Genomic DNA, 18249 nt, shown 5'->3' with positions numbered 1-18249 from the left:
TTCGGTATCGCACTACAATTATCCTCTCAATACGCTTATATTTTAAAATGTTACAATTGATTTTATGCGGGTTCAACTGCTTTTGAACTGTTTTATGTTACAAAGTACTTACTGTTATAGTTTTGCCATGTACAACAACGGCTCTGGGGACCAGTCAAGCTGCTTATGGCAGCTTTTAGCCCAGGAGGACGTTTCTAGTATATACTTGAAGAATTATTAAAGTACAAGTTGAAATCCGCGACTTCGAGCAATGCCATAGCCGCGAAGCTATTGCGATGGGTACAGAAGTGTTTATTCGACGTGAGACCGCTTCCGTTATGTCGCCGAGACCCTTCGGTGCGCTTTAATTAATGCAGCTCTGCTTCTGCACGCCCTGCGTAAGTTGTCCGCTAAACATATTTGCATGCTTTTATTTTGCAGAGATAGCAAAAACGCACCGTACCGTACGTTGAAGTTAAATCCAGCGTTTCGTTGCCTTCTCACCTTCTCACCTTCTCACGTCACCTTTTCCCTATCCACCCCCTTCTTGTACGGGAACTGCGAGCGAAAAGTGGCAAGGCTGTTATTCACTCGTTTCTCTACTGCGTCAGTTTTACCCATTCTCTGCCTTCTCTCCCCCGTCATTTCTTCCATTCTATCTAGCTTGCCTCTGGAGTTGCACGTTGGTAGAAAAGTAAGCGCTTAGGGGGGGTCACTGATAATTACAGCTGTTAAGAGGCTAAAGTGGCGATGACCCGGGAGCTCCAGAGGGCATTCTGCACATTCAACGCGATGCGGTTCAAACGACTTCCTCGTGCTTGTTTTCTTCCCTGCCACGCTCTTTCCGTGTATATACACGCTCTGAACACCCCCCCCCCCCCCCCCCTTTCCCGACGCGGTGTGCCGATAGCAGCAGCCACAGTAGCAGCAGCAGCAGTGGGAAAGTCGAAGGAAAAGGCAAAGAAAGCTTCGTTTTAAAAAGGAGAACCTACTAAGTCATTTCCTCCATACTTTTCTCCTAGCGCGCGAAGGGGATAGGGCCTCTCCTCAGTTTTCCTTCTGCCGCGGCGACAGTGTTGCCAACTCAGTGTGCCATATTATCCCTAGAATGATACCCTCAAATCCCTATAGATTGCGAAAAAATTCCTAAAATTGTTATACAATGACACCGTTATGCTTCACGCGGCCGCAGTGCTTTGTGTGCGCTTCTGTTCACATGTTCATATGTCTTGTTGAATTATATCGTAAATTGGTTTCTTTTTACTCGGCTGACCTTGCTCGTCACCGCTAGTTCCAGAAGTTGCCATTTACTTTGTTAATGCGTCTACTGCACAAAGATCTCTTGGAACCACGAGGGCATGAGGTGCGGTCGAAGTATAAATATTCTAAACTGCCAAGCATGCGTTCTCGAGCGCACAAAAGCTAAAACTGGCGAAGCTTCAGAAGCTTCCTTTTAGACACGCTGCGCAACCACTGTACTATCCAGCCGCGATAATTCATCGCCCTCTTTCGCGAAGAGAAGCAAACAAAAGTTTCCGAAACGAAGCACAGCGCTGGTTCGCCCTTCTTGGTCAAAAAGAAACACTATGTTACTAGAGCGGCTTCACTTACAGGGCTGTCGCAAGACATGCCCCTTACGGCCGTGCAGGAAACAGCGACACCCTCACCTATTATGACACCATAATCGAAAGAAGTCGCGAATGACTGCAGCGCCACTAGTTCTAGCGACCGCTTGCTCCGGGCGCGCTGCTCCACTTCCACTGGCGGTGCTAGAGACTTAAGAAGCAGCTGGTTTCAGTAATCTTACTGAAGTATGCGTGGTGGCGTAAATGGCGAGATAAGTGCATCTTTGAAGATCGCTACATACTTCGAGAAAGATGCTGAAGCCCTAAGCAAACGTGAAAACCCCTAGATCTAGGGATAATTCACTAGAGTTTGCCTCACTGCGCGGCGATGAAGCGCTCAGAGGAAGAGAACATCGGGTGGATTGCGCGCCAAGTAACCGCTATTCAGGAGGCCAATGAAAGCGCGTTCCAGTAACATATGCTCGCGCCGTGACTCGAGGCCGGGAGGGAGAAACCAGAACCACCTAGACTTGGAGAAGGCCTCGGCACTCCTCCCGTGACGTCACCACACTCAGGCCGTCTGCCTCCGCTTGAGGTGTCATCAAAACAAATAAAAAAGCACAATACTACAGCATGTTCGAAGGTATACCTCAGGAATTTATTTGCATCCAGTACAAATTTAGCACTGGCGTGATTTCAGCAACTAAGACAAGCTCTTTCCACCTCAACGAAAACACCCGTGTACTTAGATTTAGGTGCACGTTAAAGAACCCCAGGTGGTCGAAATTTCCGGAGCCCTCCACTGCGGCGTGCCTCATAATCAGAGAGTGGTTTCGGCACGTAAAACCCCATAATTCAATTCAATTCCACCTCAACTTCGACATTTGGAGCAAAGCTGGCAATGGCCTCCATAAAACAAAATGCACTACAGAATTTGGGTCTAAAAAGACCAGGCGCCGGAAAAACATCTTTCTTTTTTTCAGTCTGTCACAGACAGCTGTACAATTCATATCACACATCTTATTTGGCATTGGTTTCCACTATCACAGAATGACATTCGAACACACAACACTCACATCAATAAAATATGACATACATCAACCTCACTAGCTTAATAAGAAAAATCTGTGGAACTTCACAATGCTGAATAATTTTTAAAATTTTCATGAAAGTCAAGACAACATAACACGCAGTTCATAGGATAGGATAGGAATAACTTTAATAAAGTGCCGGCAAACGACGATTTAACGAGTCGTGACGCTGGCCAAGCGTCGACCCGGGGTTATACCCTACTCTGCACTAGCCCAGTTGGGCCCGTTGTATGTATTGTAGCATACACATTCGCGAAAACAGCACACATCATTTTCACTTGAGGGTAATCAACTTTCTCTTTTTCCCATTATTCTTTTCTTTGTTTATCTTGTCGTTTTTGAAGGCTGCGTAATTATTCAGCAGAGTGTTTACTGCTGGATTAAGGATCTTCTTTAACATTGACTCTTGACAGTGACCAGTTGCACAAGTGTCAAAGTCTTCACGGTCACAGAGCAAATACTTCATCATACTTAGAAGTGCAGCTCTCCGATTGCTCTCTGCATGAAACATATTCTCATATTCTTTGCCTGTAATATGTTCTAGCACAGTCTTGGTGCACATCACCACATGAACGACACATGGCTGTGGAAATTTCAGGCCGCCTCTGCTCATATTATCAATGAGCACATGCTCACTGCGTTCAAGCTCTCTCTCAGTAATTGTGAATCACAGCAGTCATTGCAAGGCTGGTGCTTCAAAGCAGCGTAGGCACAGTAGCCAGCGATGTACACCAATTCCGGCATGTCTTCCCGAGGCTTGTTTAGGTCACAGCTTCTTAGCTTCATGTTATATTTGTCAATCAGCATTTCAACACACGTCTCTTTGCAAGTGTCAGTGAATGCTGGCATATCTGGCAAGATCAGTGTGTTCTGGAGGCGGATCTTTGCCTCAGCTTCAAATACCTGTGTGATCGACGCATTGTAAAGGGACCCAGGACAGCTTCCGGTACTTCCCAAACCGAGCTTCGAGGGGATCGGTTTGAAATTTTCCAAGGAGAACGTGCGTAAAACTGAGAGCTTCTCCAAACAATATCTTGACACCTCGATTGAGGCGTATGCGGAAAGCCGGAGAGCTGAGTGAGTCTCCTTTCTCAACGCACCTGTAAACACACACCTACTTTTCCAGTCATCCAGCCAGGTAACAAATGTGTCGAGCAACTGCAGCTGCTCACGATTGATTTCACGTACTGGCTCTTGCCATACATCTCTCACTTTGTGTCCCTTATCGGGAATCTTGACGTTGACGATTCTCCACGGTCGCACAATTAGGTCAATGAAATCTGCAGTACCATCTGCAAGCGTCAGATGCACGGTTTCATCTCTATCCTCAAAGCAGATGAGGCAAAAGAGTTAAAAATTTACAGAGCAAGTTTCACGTTCTTCCTCTCAATATTTGTGGGATTTAACGCTTTATACTTTAGCCAAAGCCACTTTCACAGTATTAGTTTGCTCAGCCTGATGAAGCCTTCTGAGTGATGTGAATGAAGCACCCGCCATTTTTATACTTTCTGTGGTTCCACAGGAAAAAGGTGGGTAATATAGACATTTGTCAGTATTTTTTTTTTTTGGTTTAGCCAATTGTTTCTGATATATTTCGGCAAATGCACAGAGTCAGCAATATGAAAAAGTGGCTGCTGCGGGTCAGCTGCACGGGGGTAAACAATTTCTAGCTTCTGGGCCTCACTGAACATAGCCATTACTTTCCGATTAATGGAATTATTGTCTGTGATGACTGCATCGATATGAAGGTTCGCTTCTTCGAGTCTCAAGACTACTTTATTTACAGTTTCATGCAGTTCCACCGCAGTAATTTTTGACACTGGAAGGATGTGTGCAACATCTTTAAACGGTGACAGGAGAGACTGCATCATGAATACATGCGCTGTCTTAGCAGGTTCAGAACAGTTCGCAGCAGCCCCTGTTATGCTGTCACCCTTGTATTCAAAGGACTGCTGTTAGTGTATTTCATCTACCATTAATGTTGCATTTCTTTCATGAGCTTTTAGCAGACTTGCCCTCCTTTTCATATATCTTAGGAAGCCCTCTTCATTTTGCTCCTTTAAAGGACTGACATCATGTGCACCACAGATACGCTTGATTGTTTCCGTATGAGGCAACACTAGCTTTCCACTGCTCATCAAAAACTTGTAGCCATGCGGTGAAATAGAGCACAAAATGCACACAACACCAAAAGTTCCGCAGAGCACCGAACAGCATTATTCCTCTTCATGAGGAGATGACATTGCTCTTTGAGGAACATCACAGCGCCTACCTTTTCGTCCTCCAGAAGGTCTCCACTTGAAATGTCATCAAGAAATGAGATCACCAATTTCAGTGCAGCCTTTCCTTTGTCCACTTGTAGTTCTCTTTTAGTGCAGTGGTCCTCGACATTAGCCAAGAGCTGAACAAGCACGCGGAAATCGTGGATATGATGTGGGATCTCAAAACACTTGTCAGATGTAAGACGAGCACCTCTCCAAAACGCACGCACAGACATATCCCATGACACAGTCACTGACACCAAAATCTCGGGAGCATCTGTTGTCACTGATGTCAGTAAAGATCATGCAGCTGTCACAAGGTATCGCTGTCCAAAACCTTTTCTCTCCTAGCTTGTGCAGGCGTGAACTGATGTCTTGGAGGCAATTAATTTTGTTTTCTCTTTACACGTTCTCGTGCGCTAAAGCTGACTGCTTTAATGCCCCTTGAAGCTGCTCGTTCTCCACACGTGTTCGCTTTGCATCAGGGTCTTCTCTCGACTGGCAAGAATCCAAAATATATTGCTGGCAGTCGGGAAAGATCGTTGGAACAGCATGAGGCGTAAGCCGGGTGAGCTTCATTTGAACATCGATGGTCCGTCCGTCGCAGGCCGTGTATTTTGACGTTGTGCGTAGGTGCTCGGGCGTGAGATGCCGTTCACAAACCTGCGAAAGAACCAGCGCCGTCATATTACGAACACACCCTGACGCCTGCACAGCTGTGACATACGCTTACAAATCTAAGCGCGAGATCCCCGAAAAGCGCATTTTACTGACCCATGAGCCATTCAACGAATGAATATACACACACCATCGCAAACGCACGCGAGCCCACGTGGCTTACAGGTTTAAATAAATGGTCACTTGAAAACGTATTGTATAACAATGGAATATCGTAGTTGGCACTAATACACTTTCATTGTGCATTGCTTATATAAATCATCACTGCTCAAATTGAAAAGCCAGACAACACTTACCAGCGGATCTTTCAGTTTTCGAACGTCGACATCATCCAGTCGCACTGCCCACTGCCATTTTTTCCTTCGTTCGGGATCACTTGGGAACCCAAACAGCCTGACCTTTGGCCCGTCGTCGTAGTTCCCTCTACAGTTTGGCACACAACATCGGCCCATGACATCGAACAGACCGTACGTGTACACAGAGGAATAAATGCAAAAAAGCGAACCACGTGCCGCGACGTTCTCCTGCGGTGTCTCGATGGCTCAGGATATGCGCGTCACGTGGGTCGCGTAACCTCTAAAATCCCTTGATAATTTGAAAGTAGCGACACTCTTTGAACGCTGCCGCGCGACCCCCTCGCCCCTTGCGCGTTCCCCCGCGGCAACCAGTTTTGTCCCCGTTTTTCTGCACGACGATTGGTCTCCCTGCCTTTGTCCTTGGAAACGTGCGGATCCTGAGTTTTCCTTGTGTTTTTCTTTTTTGTTCGCGCCATTTTCCTCCTTAGCACGGCTGGCTCGGTGCTTTAGCTCGGCGTAGCGAACGTTGCACGCGGCGTTTTCTGCTCTATGGGCTAGCGTTATGCCGGGCTGTTGCGCATATAACTGCAGCAAGAAGCCTGAAGATGGTTAGGCCATTTTTATGATACCACAAGGAAAGCGTGACGGCTTGCGAAGGAAGCAGTGGCTGCATGACACTGGCCGAAAGAACTTTGTTCCGACAAAGAACAGCGTTGTTTGCGAGCTGAGGCATCTTTCTTATAGCTCGTAGCAAAGCATCCCGTAATGCTGCATTTCTTTTTCATTCTTCCGGCCCATTATTGTTGCGGTTGTCCTCAGTATGCTTAATATTCTGGGGCGGCTTCATCACCTCACACGTCGCTAATTGTTGTTATTCAGTCGGAAGTGCAGCTCTATAGATTCTGCTTTGCGCCCTGAAAAAATTAGTGGCAAGTATACCCGTAGTATTGCAGGTGATGAGCCTTAGCAAGTCAACATTGAGTTTTTTTTTTAAGCTTTAAGGCGAACGCCTTTAGATCTCTATGTTTCAAGGTCGCGTTGTAAACTGGAAGTATTACGTGACCCAAGGAAGGCCAGAGGTGACCCAAAGCATGTCCACCCCTGTATAAGAGAATGTTTACCCAATTAATGAATCATTAGTGATTGACATAAGGTGGATTAGGGGGATTAAGGTTGATTAGAGTGTATTAAAGGAGATTAAGGGGATTAAAATGTATTAAGAAGGAGTAAGATGCATGAATAAAGATTAAGGTGGGTGGAGGGGGATTAGGGCGGATTATGGTGGATTAAGGTGAAGGGTTGATGAAAGGGTATTAAGACCAATTAGGGTGAATTAGGGTGCATTAGGGTGCATGAACGTAGATTAGGGTGGATTAAGGCGGATAAAGACAGATTAAGGTCGATTAATGTGGATTAAGGGGAATTAGGGTTGATAAAGGAGGATTACGACCGATTGGGATAGATTAGGGTAGATTAAGGTGGATTTGGGACCATGGAGCTGGATTAAGTCTAATAGAGGTGGATTAGCGTGTATTAAGGTAGAATGGGACTATTAAGCAGGATTAAGTTGGATTAAGGTGCATGATTAAGGATTAAGGTGGATGAATGCGGATTAAGGTGGATTGTGATGGATTAGGGTTGATAAAGGAGGATTAAGACCGTATAGGGTAGGCTAAGGTGCATTATGGGCGACGTAGGTTGATTCCGTAGTATTAAGGTGGATTGGGAGTATTAAACTGGATTAAGGTGGAAGAAGGAGCATTAAGGTGGATTAGTGTGGACTAAGGTGAATTAGGGTTCATTGAGTATTAAGACCAATTAGTCTACCATAATCCTCCTAATGCGCAATAATCCACCGAATCGACATTCATCGACCTTAAGCCTCCTTCATTTCCTTTAATCCACCATAATCCACGAAAGTGTTCCTTAATTCACCCTAGTTCACCTTCATCGACCTTCATCTACTCTAACCCTCCTTAATGCACTTTATTCCTCCTTAATCAACCCTAGTGCTTCCTCATTCACTTTAATCCACACTAATCCACTGTAATCGTCCTTAATTCACCTTAATCCACATTCATCTACCTTAGTCCACCCTAATCCACCTTAATCCTCCTTCATTCACTTTAATTCACCCTAGCCCACCAAAATCACCCTTAATCCTTCCTAATCCACCCTTATCCTTCTTCATGCACTTTAATCCATCCTAATCCACTATAATCGTCCTTAATGCACCTCAACTCGCTTTCATCCACCCTAATGCACCTTCATCGACCTTAATTCAACCTAGTCCTCCTTTATGCAACTTAATCCACCTTCATTCACCCTAATGCACCTTCATCGACTTTAATCCACCTTAATACACCCGAATTCATCTTAATCCAATCACTAATCAATCATTACTTTGCTAATCATTAATCGTCTCTTATACGCGCCTGCACATGCTTTGGTACGCTTCCCCTCTTCCTTCGGTCACGTGATATTTTCTGTAGCTCACAACGGGACCTTGAAAGAGAGGTCTAAGGCTTTCGCTTAATAAGCCACACACAAAGGCATGTGTCACAAGCAATACCAGATCAGACGCACGAAGTAAAGCATCTGATCATGTGGTAGAAAAATTGTCTGGAGTGTAGAACTCGCCTCAGAGCTCCCTTTACATCGGTATACCCAGTTCATACCGCTTTAAGAAAAAAACCAACCTCCTCATAAACGTTGCCTCCAGCATTATCGATGCTGTTATTAGCATTTCTCAAAAGTTTCAGCCCCACTGCGGCGCGCAACTGGCCAAAAATAACACGCCTCCATAGAATCCTGCGGCCCGTCCGCGGGAGCCCAGAAGGAAAAGCGTGCCGTGCGCAGCCGGCGAGGAGGAAAGCGAGGAGGAGAATCGAGGAGCAAAGCGCCGTGCGGAGGAGAGTGTCGCTACTTTCAAATTATCAAGGCGTTTTAGTAGCATCTAGCACCTAGCGCCATCTGGTGCTCAAGGGCGACACCACGCGCAGTGGTACGGCTAAGGCAGAGTGGGGTGACGTCAGAGGAAAGGTGAGGGCGAGTGCGGAGGCGTTCACCTAGTCTAGCTGGCTCTGGAGAAACACGGTTTGCGCGGGAAGTTAGCTGTGGCTAGAGGTGTGCGGCGTGTCAATTTCGACTGGCGGCGGCGTGGTGGCCGTTTCTATTCCGCGGTGGCGGCACCGGTAGGGTGGGAACCGAAATTATAAATAAAAAAAAATATGTGTCGCTATATCCTTCTTTGTTAAATTGGTTGAAATTCTGGCTTTTTCATACTAACGGCTGAGAGGACCGAATACAGAGGTGTTGAAAGCTAGAGAAATACAAAACTTTTTGCAAGTTTTACTTTTCAGCCGACACATTAAAAAAAAATTCGGCACGTATCGAAAAGCGTCTATGTTGAAAGTTGAGTGGGCTTGTATATTCATTCGTCCACCAATATGCAGAGACGTGCTGTTTTTTGCCGTCATAGGCGCAATTCTTTTCTTTTTCGCTATGCCTCGGTTTATATGAGATTTTTCGATTCAGCAAAGAGTCAGTGAATTCGTCTACAATTGCTAAGCCAGCACCAATGCACGTGACACTGTCTAGATATGTAAGCCTTGCTTCCACTTGTTCTGACTGAGATTGTTTACAGAATACTCTTTACGTACGAAAAAAAGACAGACCTCTTCCATGACCAACTTTTTCTGGGCTCAGCCCTTAAGCTGTCAACTAAGAAGCAGATGTTATAAGGCACATTCCCGACTGGACGGTAAGTCAATTAACTTGTTCAGAATATGAATCACCCTTTGCTTATGTGACTTTCCTTATAACGTCTTTCTTCCCTGAAGAAAACAGAAACAAAATCCCCGCCTTCTTTTTGCAGCAGGTGAACATTTTGTTTTCAGCAGAGATATGATGAGTAGAAAAAAAATTTGCTCAATTTGTTAAGTCGTCGTCATTCGGTTGAATGAACGAAGTACGGATCAGTAGAAATGCAGGCATTGTTCGGATGCACAGTTATTTCCGAAAAGAAATGGTCCTTCTTTAGCCTGCATGTCGAAACTGTTTTATAGTTCAGTGCAGCTATCGGTGTCAGTTGCGTTCAATTTTTTATATGAATGTTACTAAGAAACAGCACCATGGAATAAAGGTGTAAAAATAGCTTTTTACCTTGAGAAATGTAGAAAAACTCTTTCGAATGCAGCGGCCGGAATAATGCGGAAACTTTCAACCAGCCCCTTAAGCTCATCGGGCCCAGACATTTCTATCTCGCTAGCAGTTGAATCTCTCGCGTTGATGCCCCTTTCATGCATATCGCCGATTGTGCCCGCAACTACAGCGCCCACGACCCTGATGCCGTGATTCCGACGTTCGGAGGCCGCTGTTGTTTCTCGTTGCGCCATATTGCGCTTTTGAAGGAGAAGTTTCGGAATCCCACATTGCGCTGACTTGTGACGACACACAAGCGGAGACGCGAGGAGAGCAGGGTTACCTTTGTTTGTATTGTGTTGCTTCAGCGCTCTAATGAATCTACGCTTGAGACACGCAAAAGGATTAAACAAGACAACACAAAATCTCAAATGAAGCTGGATTGACTTAAAGGGGCCCGGGACCACTTTTTAGCGAAGTGGAGAAAGACATTTGAAGTGAAGATAGGCCATTTCAGAACCACTTTGCCGCAAAAAGTACTTCAATGCGTTCAGCAGAAGCGGAGTTATCGGCAATCGAACACGGCCTCAGCTGTGCTCCCTTTCCTCCTCCAATGCCTTGCACTGCGAAGGCTACGGCGGAGACGTCACAATGGTGCGCAGTTCAAATTTCCGATTTGGAAGCTATGCCGCGCTAAGCGTAAGCCAAACGCGGCTGTCCTCAGAGAGTCGCAGTGCGCTTAGCCACTGGACTCGTGGCGGCACCTCGCGGCGGCCGCGGTGTAGCCGAGCGCCGCGACCAATAGCAGCCGCGTATTGGAGTGTGCGTTATGACGAAATAGAGCACACAAAAAGGAGCGAAGATCATGGGGTTTTTGAAACGAGAGCGTTTGAGAAAAAGGTGACTTCGCGCTCCGCTTGCGAGCTCCACGGACCGCAAACGACAGCAGAACTTGCCTGAAATGTTCACAACGGCGTATGCTACCCGCGGACTACGTTATTTCACCAAGCCAGAGGGGTGGTTCAGGGCCCCTTTAAAAGAGAAATCTAGCTGTGTCTGCCACGTTGCCACTGGGATGGCGGTTCTTGGAGATCATGCTAAGCAAAATGCATGAGCCGGGGGATGATGCGCGGGAAAGCATCTCGATGCCCGCATTCTACCCTCCTAAAGACCGAGGCCGGCCTGCAAAGAAGGCTGACCGAGGCCAAATGGCAAGGTTCAGACAGCCAAAAGGGCTAAGCCAGCGGGGCAAAGTCAACGAGGGCGTCGTCGTCTTCAACAGGACCAGGTTACGGAGAAGGTGCCACAGCGATTACATGAGGCGAACATGTCGCTTCTCTTGATGCGAGTCCTGGGGCCTGCCTTGATAACAAAAGTCCCATACACGAGGAAGGGACCACTACTAGGAGGCACGGACGGCAGCCCAGGAATGATGGGCAGGCACAGTACCATGGGTCAGCCATCAAATCTTGAGGACCGCCGGACAGGAGCTGCGAGGAACGCAGCGCGCGGAGGGGTGTCTTCCCTTTGATCTCCGCAGTTCGCCGCCAAAAGCCTGTTTCACATGCTGTGACTGGAGCGACAAAAATCAGTGCAATCGGAAGCGTACCAATGCGATATTTAGAGGGCGCATTTCACAGGATTACGATTAGAACAATGGCGCTGCTGCAACGCCCAGGGCTGCTTTCTGCCACGTATTGTGAAGTACGCCGCACAATTTTTCAAATGCAACTAAGAAACCTTGTGCGTTATGATAATATTGACATGTCTTTATTAAGAACAAATGATACGTGTGTTTTGTAATGTAAAAACTATTTTAAGTTTAGATCTGTTTTTGAGTGCGCAACAGCGGTTCCTGAAGATCAGTGCGAGGAGACATGACGGACGTTCACAGCTGTTTGCAGCTGTAATAGCTGCGCAGTGGCTCGCAGCTGGTCGTTCAGTGATGTGTGTTGTCTCATGTGCCTCCTATGTCCGTGTCGTTCTGCCAGTGCTACAACAAATTACAAGATGCCTTACCAACAAGCTCAAATAGATACCCTTATCGCATATAAATAGTCGAAATTCGGCTACGGTGAAATAATCGTGTCAGTGCATGGAGACCCTCACGCTACCCGTGGTTAGCGTAAGCTTCTAGAGAAGTGGCATGCGTATATTGATCGTAATTGTGCATAAGCGGTGCCTGCTGCAATCCATATTCTTGCACCAAACGCAGCAGCAAGCACCAACCCGAAAGCTCACGTATGCCCCTGAAGGAAGCCGCAACTGATATATGTGTGTGGTTACTGAACGTGGAATGTTTTTGAACTTCCATCTTAGCGCTAGCCGGGTTCGTCCATCGCGGCGCGTGTGCTGTATTTATGCATGGAGGTCCTCCCTGAATATTTCGAAAGTCGTAAAAAGCCAACACCAAAATGTTTTTAGGCGCTGCAGTCACTTGTGTACGTAGCATTATAACAGATATGGGTGTCACCTACTTTCTCGTCCTGTGTCTCGCACTGTTAGTATACTTGAATTTGTACCGAGAACCTTAAATCAACATGCTGCAGTACGTAGTGCAGTGGCGCAGCTCCACAGAGCCAGTGAAACGGAAGCAAACAAGTGACGCCCAGCGTATTTTTAGTTTGGTGCGAGCGAACATACTGCTCCAGGACAGCAGGCTCGGCTCTGCTAGGGTCCCTACTGCTCCCCCAAGAAAATCGGGGTTTTTTTGAAGGTAGGGCGCCGTAAGGCGCGAGAAAGGCATAAACGGCATGGCATGACTCAGCGCGAGCGCCGCAGGCTCGAGAAAGTATGCTTGACACACCTTTAGCTTCTGGGATATGCGTATGTCCGACATATGTGCCTTTAGAAACAGAGATCGCCAAATCAGGCGTCAGTGCCCACTGCTTCACCTCGTTCACCGCGCCGGCAGCCAGCGTCGCAGCGTAAACAAACTGGTGCATTTGATTATGGTCAACAAGCGACCTCACACGGCGATGCCGGCACGCCTAGCGACAAACGCATAGAAAACGAGCAAATAAACTTCTCCGTAGTACCTAGCCAAAATCAGGTATTCAAGGAACAAAAGCCCCCACATTTTCTCTCTCGCAGCCTATCTTACTCGCGCCTGCGCACAAACGCTGCGCAGGCATTGAAACGCTGCGCTCCGCGTTCGCTTTCATCTTACGCTGTGCTCGTTCGCTCTGTTAGGTCGACGCCGACGCTGGCCGCAGGAATGGGCGCCTAACAGCTGCGCTCTGAAAACACATTCACGCATGACACAAAGTTGCCTCACTGATTGTACCGCACCGAAGCCAAGTGCATGGAAAGGCGAGGCAGCCAGCCAGAGCACCGATATCTGTCTGGAACAGATACCGAGATGTCCGTGCTCGTGCCGCGCTTGGACGCGTACGATCTGTCCCGCACCATCTGCAGGATTGCCGGCATGCCTACGCGTGGTTTGGCCAATAGACGCCATTGACTCCATTAGTGCCATGTACGGTAGTGGAAGTTCCATCCTTAGTGTGCAATATGATTTTCACTACATTCGCAGGTCGGCTCACCCCGTTCCTGGAGCTGGTGATGGCGCATGTGTCGATCCTGACCATACTGGCGATCAGCTTCGAGCGCTACTACGCCATCTGCCAGCCGCTCAAGGCCGGCTACACTTGCACAAAGATGCGTGCTCTGGCCATCATCAGCGCTGTGTGGCTCCTAGCGCTGGTGGTCACCAGTCCGATGCTGTTCGTGTCCCAGTACGGCTGGGTGGAGTATTATGACGGAAGTACGGTGGCTTCGTGTGGCACCTCGTTCGGGCGGCCTTGGCGGCGCCTGTACATCATGGCCACAATGGCGCTGCTCTTTGTGCTGCCTTTGTTCGTGCTACTGGTCGTGTACGCGAGCATAGCACGCCAGCTCGTGCGCCAGCGCGACACTGGCAGCGCTCCTCCATCGGCGCCCGAGGCGGCGCAGCTACGCGCCCGCCGCCAGGTGGTGCTGATGCTGGCTGCCGTTGTGATCAGCTTCTTCGTCTGCTTGTTGCCTTACCGGGCACTCATCCTTTGGATCATCGTCTCTCCCGCGCCCGTCGAGGAACAGGTCGAGCACTCCTTGTTCTCGATGCAAATCCTTGTAGAGGCTCGCATTAACCACCGTGCTCACAAGCTGTTGAGCAATATGTGATTGAGTGGTATGATCGGCTGCTTGTTCGGTAGTGACGGTTTACATTGGTTATAGGAGTGCTCACAGCATGGTTTATCGCAATAATACGCAGTGGCTATGCAGCTCTCACTCACACAGCGCATACTGCACGTGTCTGGTGGTCCTAAGAGTCAAGTCGGTCCGTCGCCACACTCTAAATTTAAAGGATGTATTATAGAAGTTAACGTCAGTATATCAATGGAGTAACAATTTGTCACACATGCGTCTCTTCTTTTTTTTTTCAAGATAACTTGTGCACTATCAGGAGTAGGACAAATAGACTCTTCCTTTTCCGGAGATGGTACTAGCACTAGGACAATCCATCGCTACTCTGTGGAAGGAGAGTGACTGCACTAGAGCAGTTTTAGTCTATTGCTGCTCGCGGGTGCAACTGTAGTGGTGTAGGTTTATTCTACCACCACTAGTGCAGATGCAGTTGCAACTATGTATAGCGGCTTGTTGAAATACTTTCGCCCCTTCTTCAGAAATAACAGCATCTGAAAAGCATCTGTGCGCAATTACAAGTGTATTTCAAATTTTAATGGATCGTAGTTATGCTTCTGTACATGCAGTGCTCATTACGATCTTCCCAATACGTGCGTCAAAAGCCTAAAAGGCCACCCTCAGTTACGTACAATTTTCACATTTACGAGGATGCCTTCCAGCTTTTTGACATACATAGGCTGGACGTACACACTATGGGAGCCTGGAAGGAGTATTGCTACAGAATGTATAGATACAATGCTTAAACGGACATTGCGGCGCTTGCAATTCGCGAAACGACCTTCCAGGGACCTTTCTTTTGCAAACAGGGGCCAATCTTCAGCAACCTCGCCAATCCTGTAAAGAATGCTTCTAATGCTGAAACGAAAAGGCATAATTATCCTCCACACCAGTTAAATGACTGCAACAGGAAACATTCGGCAGGCACTTAAGGCTGATTACATGTGGGAAGGCGAAATCATTATAATCGTTTTGGTGCAATGCTTTTTCTACGCGTTTATTGTCCGCGCAAGCTGCGTTTTCACTACGCCTCGGTAAGGACAAATGAAAACGCTCCAAGCGACCGAATGCGCTCGCTTGCTCGCGAGGAGTTGATAACTTGAAGGACCACTCAGCGGCATTCCAGTGGACAGTAATGGTTTTTATTTTGTACACTCATTTTATACAGTCATAGCGTGGCGCCACCTCCTCAATATTGGCTGCGTCGTCACGTCTAGGCCACATTTATAGCCAGCCAGATGGCTGCGGCGTGACGTGCGCAATGACGCACGCACACATTCAGTCAATCACAGCCGTGGTGTCGGGGAAGCGTGCTCCTCTCGCACCCCCCGCATTCGATCCCCACCCAGGCCGACATTTACCAAACTTCCTTTTCAATACCCGTAATTTACTTGAGAACTTGCGTTGGGCCTAGTTGTTTACTACATATCATTATGACCGCTAATAACTGCCAGGACAGGGGAAAAGAAGTCAAGAGTGTCGTCAATGTGCGTTCTGTTCCCCTGCCCTCGTTTTTATTAGCGGTCAATATGACATGAAGTAAACATCAAACATATGGAGCATACAGCTCGTACAGAGGGCCCTTCTTGCTGTGTTCCATCGTCTTTAGTGTCCTCAATATACCGCCCATGACGTCGTTTTGTGAACTCTTGCTCTGTCCTCGTCTTTATTAGTGCTCAATATTATATATGAAGTAAACGCCAACTAGGCCATGCTCAAGTTCTTCTCAAGCATATATGTCGTACAGATGGCCGTTCTTGCTGTGTTACATCCTCTTTCGTGTCCTCAAGAAGCCACCCGTGTCGTCGTTTTGTGTTCTCTTCCCATGTCCTCGTTAGTGTTACCGGTCAATATTATATGAAGTAAACACCAACTAGGCCAAACTCAAGCTCCTATGCAGCCTACATCTCGTACCGATGACACTTCTTGCGGTATTAGATCGTCTTTCGTGTCCTATAATACTGTTACGCGAAGGAAGAGTCAGTAAGACGAGCAACTATTTACAGGCTGTATTTACAGCGGTTGCAGTGCTGACCGGTTAGATTCACAGCGCGAGCCCACTGTGTTTGTTCTTCCTCCTCTTTCCTCGAGCGATGGCGCCCACGCGCCTCGTTCAAACAGGCAGATATCGCACACGTGTAGCATACTCCCGCAGCGGCAGAAGCGACGTCCCGGAGCGTCTAAACGTCATCACTCGGAGGGTGATACTGCTTCAGTCGTGTAACGTGCACGATATCCCTGGACTGGGAATCAGATGGGGCGTCAGGGGCGATCTCGCAGGTGACGGGAGTCACGGCACGAAGCACTCGGTATGGGCCTGTGTAACGAGACAGCAGTTTTTCTGACAGGCCGACCTGACGCAACGGAGCGGGAAGTGCATGTCTCGGTGTCGCTGGTCGTAAAAACGCCTTTGACTCTCTTGGGATTTCAGAAGGCGGTCACGGGCAAGTTTCCTTGCGTGGGCACAGCGGGCAATAACGTCCTGTGCATATTCACTGGTCGGTGCCGCGTGAACAGGGAGTGTTGTGTGAAGGGGTAGCGCTGGTCCTCGGCCGAACAGGAGGAAAAATGGGGAATAACCGGCTGTCTCGTGGCGCGAGGAATTATAAGCAAACGTGACAAACGCTAGAGTGACGTCCCAGTCAGTGTGGTCTGAAGAAACATATTTCGCGAGCCTGTCTGTAAGAGTGCGATTGAGACGCTCCGTGAGGCCATTTGTTTGCGGATGGTATGACGTGGATAGCTTGTGCCTCGTGACACAGGACTGCAGGATGTCCACCATAACTTTTGATAGGAATGTCCGGCCACGGTCAGTGAGAATTTGTCGCGGATCTCCATGTAATAAAATAACGTCGCGTAGAAGAAAATCGGTGACATCCGTGGTGCAGCTTGTAGGAAGCGCTCGGGTGATGGCGTAGCGCGTGGCGTAATCCGTGCCTACCGCGATCCACCTGTTCTCAGGGGTAGAAAGAGCAAAAGGGCGAAGTAAGTCCAAACCAACCCGAAAGAATGGTTCCGCGGGAATGTCGAGTGGTTGCAGGTACCCAGCAAGGAGCGTCGATGGTGTCTTGCGTCGCTGGCATTTTTGACACGCAGCTGCGTATCTTCGAACTGAGGGAGCAAGCCCTGGCCAAAAGAAGCGTCGGCGGATCTGGTTGTAGGTACGTGACACACCCAGGTGACCGGCAGTGGGGAGGTCGTGAAGTTCATGGAGAACCGCCGAGCGAAGGTGTTTAGGGATCACAAGGCGTAATGCAGGGCCGTCGGGGTGAACGTTGTGGCGGTAGAGTACGCCATCTTGAAGTGTGAATAATCGAAGGGAACTGTCGGCGAGTGACGATTCCAGGCGGTCAATGATAATACGCAAAGACGGGTCACGGCGCTGCTCGTCGGCAACATGGAGCAGTGGAAAAACAGAGAGAGCACAAGCGTCGGTGTCAGTATCAGCCGTAGAGGTCGCGTCTTCGACTGGGTAGCAAGAGAGGCAATCTGCGTCCTGGTGTTGGCGTCCCCACTTGTAAATCACTGTGTAGGGATATTCTTGTAGTCGGAGGGCCCAACGACCGAGCCGGCCAGTAGGATTCTTGAGCAGCAAAAGCCAACAGAGCGCGTGATGGTCTGTGGTTACTGAGAATGGCTTGCCATATAAATGTGGGCGGAACTTTGAAACAGCCCAGACAAGAGCAAGACATTCACGCTCAGTAATCGGATAGTTGCGCACTGCAGGTGTCAATATCCGGCTAGCGTAGGCTATAACGCGCTCGTGTCCGTGTTGGCATTGCGATAAGATGGCACCGATCCCATAACCACTGGCATCGGTTAAGACCTCTGTAGGTGTGGACAGGTCAAAGTGGGCCAAGACCGGTCGATTGGTGAGAATCGTGATAAGGCGTGAAAATGCGGCAGTCTGAGGGGAACCCCATGTAAAAGGCACATCTTTCTTCAGAAGTTCAGTTAGTGGTCGAGTGATTGCTGCGAAATCTTTCACAAACCGTCGGAAATAAGAACAGAGCCCCACAAAACTCCGGACGTCTTTGACAGACTGAGTTAT

The 18249-nt window shown here is 48.1% G+C and overlaps 1 protein-coding gene across 1 annotated transcript in view; it reads left to right on the top strand.

Annotated features, from left to right (window-relative positions):
- Positions 1-18249, top strand: part of LOC126545837 (growth hormone secretagogue receptor type 1-like) — a 206166-nt gene that overhangs the window by 160814 nt on the left and 27103 nt on the right. Inside the window, exon 2 of the mRNA XM_050193840.3 lies at positions 13549-14093. Coding sequence (XP_050049797.2) covers positions 13549-14093 — 545 coding nt within the window. The remainder of the gene's footprint in view (positions 1-13548; positions 14094-18249) is intronic.

This window comes from Dermacentor andersoni, chromosome 1 (assembly GCF_023375885.2).
Source record: "Dermacentor andersoni chromosome 1, qqDerAnde1_hic_scaffold, whole genome shotgun sequence".
Taxonomy (NCBI): Eukaryota; Metazoa; Arthropoda; class Arachnida; order Ixodida; family Ixodidae; genus Dermacentor; species Dermacentor andersoni.
This window is presented reverse-complemented; position numbering and strand designations above follow the sequence as displayed.